At 55.4% G+C, this 4,543-nt stretch overlaps 1 protein-coding gene across 1 annotated transcript in view; it reads left to right on the top strand.

The window, feature by feature from the left end:
- The first annotated feature begins 603 nt into the window (after positions 1 to 603).
- Positions 604 to 4,543, top strand: part of LOC103779971 (gastricsin-like) — a 10,192-nt gene continuing 6,252 nt past the window's right edge. Inside the window, exons 1-10 of the mRNA XM_008947617.1 lie at positions 604 to 659; positions 978 to 1,131; positions 1,491 to 1,608; positions 2,327 to 2,445; positions 2,773 to 2,972; positions 3,112 to 3,234; positions 3,457 to 3,601; positions 3,661 to 3,663; positions 3,862 to 3,960; positions 4,145 to 4,303. Coding sequence (XP_008945865.1) covers positions 604 to 659; positions 978 to 1,131; positions 1,491 to 1,608; positions 2,327 to 2,445; positions 2,773 to 2,972; positions 3,112 to 3,234; positions 3,457 to 3,601; positions 3,661 to 3,663; positions 3,862 to 3,960; positions 4,145 to 4,303 — 1,176 coding nt within the window. The remainder of the gene's footprint in view (positions 660 to 977; positions 1,132 to 1,490; positions 1,609 to 2,326; positions 2,446 to 2,772; positions 2,973 to 3,111; positions 3,235 to 3,456; positions 3,602 to 3,660; positions 3,664 to 3,861; positions 3,961 to 4,144; positions 4,304 to 4,543) is intronic.

The raw sequence follows: 4,543 nt of genomic DNA, 5'->3' as shown, positions 1-4,543 counted from the left end.
AAACCACCCACGAGAAAGCGAGAGAAGAAACCTCACGGGCTCTCCATGGGACGAGGAGCAAAGCAGCTGCCTCCAGCTCTTTGCACCATGCCCTGGAAAAAAAAAAAACCACCAGCACCTCCCTGCCAACAGCCATCCCTCCTCCAGGCCAGAAGGTCCCTGCGGGCGGACGAGTTTTCCAGAGCGGTTCCATCCCGCGCCAAGAGCTCTGAGCGCCTTTGTTTTGGGAAAAGGTTTGAACAGGTTTTGACGAACACAGATAACGCCCCACCATGGTGACGTTTGGGTCACTCCTCTCTTTGCTGTGATAAGAGCTGGCCTCTTATCGGATGGTAGCACTTTGATCTCGCTATCGAAGACCTGTGGTGCTCTATTCTCACCTGAGCGCCTCGCTAAGGACACAGACTCCTCAAAATCCTCGTGGCCCAAAATACAAAGAAACCCTTGAAGCCTGAGGTGCACGTGATGGTAATGGAAAACGGAGGTCAGCTGATAAGGGGGGGTCACTGCTTCCCAGTATAAAACTGGGGAGTCGGGGCAGCTCGGCGCATCTGCTGTGGTCTCCGAGAAGCTGTGTGGGGACCAGTGGAGAATTCCTGCACCATGAAGTGGCTCGTCCTAGCCCTGATGTGTCTCCAGCTCTCCGAGGGGATGGTGAGGTGAGTGTCCTGCAGCAGCCTCGGGGGCAGGGAGGGGGCGGGTAGCAGAGCCTGGCTGCAGCTGTAACCTGCAGGGGCTTCACTGTGTCCCCAAAGATGCTGCCCAAGTCCAGCCCGGCGTGACTCCAGCTTCCTGCAGCTCCTCACATCATCGTGGTCCTAGTCCAGGCTGCATCCCTCACTGGGAGAGCAGCCCCTGGGGATGTGCAAGGCAGCCGAGCAGAGGGCTGATCATTTGAAAGTGCCCAAATATTCCTCTGATTTCCTGCTCTCTTGTGGGGTTGGTTTGGGTGTTTGTTTTTTTTCCCTTCTGTGCAGAGTCCAGCTGAAGAAAGGCAAATCTATTCGGGAGAAAATGAGAGAGGCTGGAGTGCTGGAGGACTTCCTGAAGAAAATTAAATATGACCCAGTTAAGAAATATCACTTCAGTGGGGAGTACGTTGTGAACGAGCCCATAACCAACCACTTGGATGTGAGTTCCTCTCTGCACACCACGCTCCCCTTCCCCTCCTCCTTCCCTCTTCCCCCTGAGCCTCCAGGAGTGTGAGGTTGCTTCTTTCCCACTTTTTTTTTAAGCTTCTATTTTAGACTTTAGAAAAGTTTTCCCCCAGCAATGCTCTTCTGTATGTTACAAAAGACAAACCCAATGAAATATTTAATATGACACCTTTGGGGGGAAAAGCAGGGTGAGGGTTCAGGCTGCTCCTGCCTCATTTGTTATTTGCAAGAGAGAGCCTGACGTTTCTGACACCCTGCAAAGTGCTGGGAGGTGAAACCTTGGTCTGCCCCCGACCCTGTGGCCCATGGAGATGTCTCATCTCTTCTCTGCAGTCTTCCTACTTCGGGGAGATCAGCATCGGGACACCCCCACAGAACTTCTTGGTGCTCTTTGACACCGGTTCCTCCAACCTGTGGGTGCCCTCCACCTACTGCCAGACTCCAGCGTGCTGTGAGTACTGTGTGGTGCTGCTCATAGCTCCCACCATGCCAGAAATCACCATGCCAGACCAAAAATGATCCTGACACGCTGCTCTGGGTACCAGCCAGTGCCCTGCTTGGGAAACAGAGCCCTCTGCCCTTGTTCTAATCATAGAATGGTTCTGGATTGGAAGGACCTTTAAAGCTCATCGAGTGCAACCCCCCTGCCCTGAGCAGGGACATCCCCAGCTAGAGCAGGTTGCTCAGAGCCCCGGCCAACCTCCCCTGGGATGGTTCCAGGGATGGGGCAGCGACCACCTCTCTGGGCAGCCTGGGCCAGGGGCTCACCACCCTCAGTGTAAATGAAGATGGCCAAATCACTGCAACCATCGTGGGTGTCACCAGAGCTCAGAAATCACAGCGGTTGTGTCTGAGCTTTTGTGGCTGGGTGGAGGGAAGAGCAAAGCTGATGTCCTGCTCATCCAATGGAACTCAGTGCTGGGGGGAGAGCCGTGGGGAATTAGCTGCTGATGGCTTTGCTCACCCTGGGTGGCCGATGGGATCCCAACAGCTCTTCCCTGGAGAGGGGTGCGGGCAAAACTGGGAAGCAAACCCTGAGATAACCGCCGGGCAGAGGAACAGCCCGTTCCCTCACAGCCGCTTTCCCAGGGGTTATCCCAGCAGGGGAAACCCCACCCTGGCCAGGTAAGCACCTGCCCAGGAGCTCTACCCTCTTCTCTCTCCCACAGTCAATCATGCAAAGTTCAACCCCAGCTCGTCCTCCACCTTTGTCCCCAATGGCCAGTCCTTCACCCTCTCCTACGGCAGCGGCACGCTCACCGTGCTCCTGGGCTACGACACGCTGCAGGTGAGTGCACCCCCTGCCAGCCCCCTCTTCCTGGGGACAGCTTAAGGGCAGATCTCATGTCTCAGGTAGCCAAAACTTGGGCAAACCAGGGCCTGAGATGAGCAGTACTGATATAAAGTGGCTGTAGCCACCCGCAGTTACCCAGCTGTGTTTTTACTTTGTTTTAACCCAATTCCTGATCGTTTTCCCAGCTGCCTGGTGATGTTTTTAACCAACTATGACCTTGCAGTGTGCTCCTCAGGCTTTCAGGGCATTGCTCATCCCTCCCAACAGCTGCCTGGGTTTACCTGAGCACGCAGGCTGACCTGGTGTCCCCTTCCCCTCCAGATCCAGAGCATCCAGGTCACAAGCCAGGAGTTTGGGCTCAGCGAGGACGAGCCAACCCAGCCCTTCTACTTCGCCGAATTTGATGGGATCCTGGGCATGGCCTACCCCTCGCTGGCAGTGGGGGGGATGCCCACTGCTCTGCAGGGCATGCTGCAGCAGAACCAGCTCACCGAGCCCATCTTCAGCTTCTACTTCTCTCGGTAACCATCTGCACGTCCCGTGTGCACCCATGTCCCTCTGCCTGTCCCCAGGCAGGCTCCCCAGGATTTTTTTCCCTTGGTAGCCCACGTAGATCACACTCATTTATCAGTCTCTGCTGCTGTAACTCTGTTTTTGCAGCAATCCCACCTACAACTATGGGGGAGAGCTCACTCTGGGAGGAATCAACACAAAGTTCTTCAAAGGGGACATCGTGTGGGCACCAGTGACCCAGGAGCTCTACTGGCAGGTCGCACTTGATGAGTGAGTTGTGTCCATACCCCACGGGCATGATCCACAGGGCAAGCTCCTGTAATGAGGCTGGTGGAGTTGTCCTCCAGATGAAGCTGCAGCTATTGCAGCAGGCACGGGCTCGAGGCAGGGGTTTGGAGGTTTCAGAGCATCCCAGACTTACAGGTCTAGCCAAGACAGGTTTAGCTGCCAGCGGGTGCTTAGAGTGAAGTTCTTCTCCCTGTTTTCTCCCAGATTTGCTATCGGGCAGTCTCCAACTGGCTGGTGCAGCCAGGGCTGCCAGGCCATCGTGGACACGGGGACCTACCTGCTGACAGTGCCCCAGCAGTACATCGATGGCTTCCTTCAGTACACGGGTGCCCAGCAGACCAGCTATGGTGTAAGTGCTTTGGAGGTGTGTGGAGCAGCTTGCAAGTGAGCCAGAGCTGTAGGCTTGAGCAGGTCCCACAAAACTCGTGTGGTATCTACAGAACATGTCACTGCAGGCATGTCAGGGAAGGATGAGGCGACGTGGCACTGCCAGGGGATGAAATGTATGTTACCTCCATGTGTGGGGATCTCTCTCCACTCACTGTGGGATATCTCTCCTCTCAGTGGGTGCTGTTCCAGCCACAACCTCCTCTCACCCTCTCTCCACAGTATGCAGTTGACTGCAATCAGATCCAGAACTTGCCCACCATCACTTTTGTCATCAACGGATCTCAGCTCCCACTCAGCCCCTCTGCCTACGTCTTGAACGTATGTATTAGCTGAGCACCTTCATCCTGCTGAGTCCCTGAGGGCCAGGAAAGGTTCTGGTGCTTCTGGACAAGTAGCAGTGCTCTCCCTACCTGTGTGTGCAGATCCCACCTTCCTGCAGCCCAGCTGGCAGGGTCCTGGTGCTTGTTTGAGGCTCTGACCCACCCTTATTTTCCTATTACAGAAAAATGGCTACTGCACTCTTTGGAATGAGCCCACCATTGACCCCCCCTCCCTGCCTTCCCAGAACGGGCAGCCGCTCTGGATCTTTGGTGATGTTTTCCTCAAGGAGTACTACACCATCTTTGACATGGGCAACAACCGCATCGGCTTCGCCGCGTCAGTATAGAGGAGTGTGGCAGCAAAATCCAGCCTCCCTCCTGGCCAGACACACCTTGGCCAGCACTGCTGGAGCCCCACGGGGTTCCTGTGCACCTCTCTGTTCCTTTGTGTGCCCACGTGGCTCCCAGTCCCTCCAGGACTTCTGTGTAAGTGTGTTCTCACTGGCTCTGTTATAAATAAACCCCGAGGTCGCAAATCGTCTCTGACCTCCTGAGTTTGTTGAGTGGTGCCTGAGCACGGA

The sequence above is a fragment of the Merops nubicus genome, unplaced genomic scaffold (genome assembly GCF_000691845.1).
Source record: "Merops nubicus isolate BGI_N331 unplaced genomic scaffold, ASM69184v1 scaffold7269, whole genome shotgun sequence".
NCBI classification, from domain to species: domain Eukaryota; kingdom Metazoa; phylum Chordata; class Aves; order Coraciiformes; family Meropidae; genus Merops; species Merops nubicus.
The sequence above is the reverse complement of the archived record's forward strand: the minus strand, read 5'-3'. Positions and strand labels throughout refer to the sequence as shown.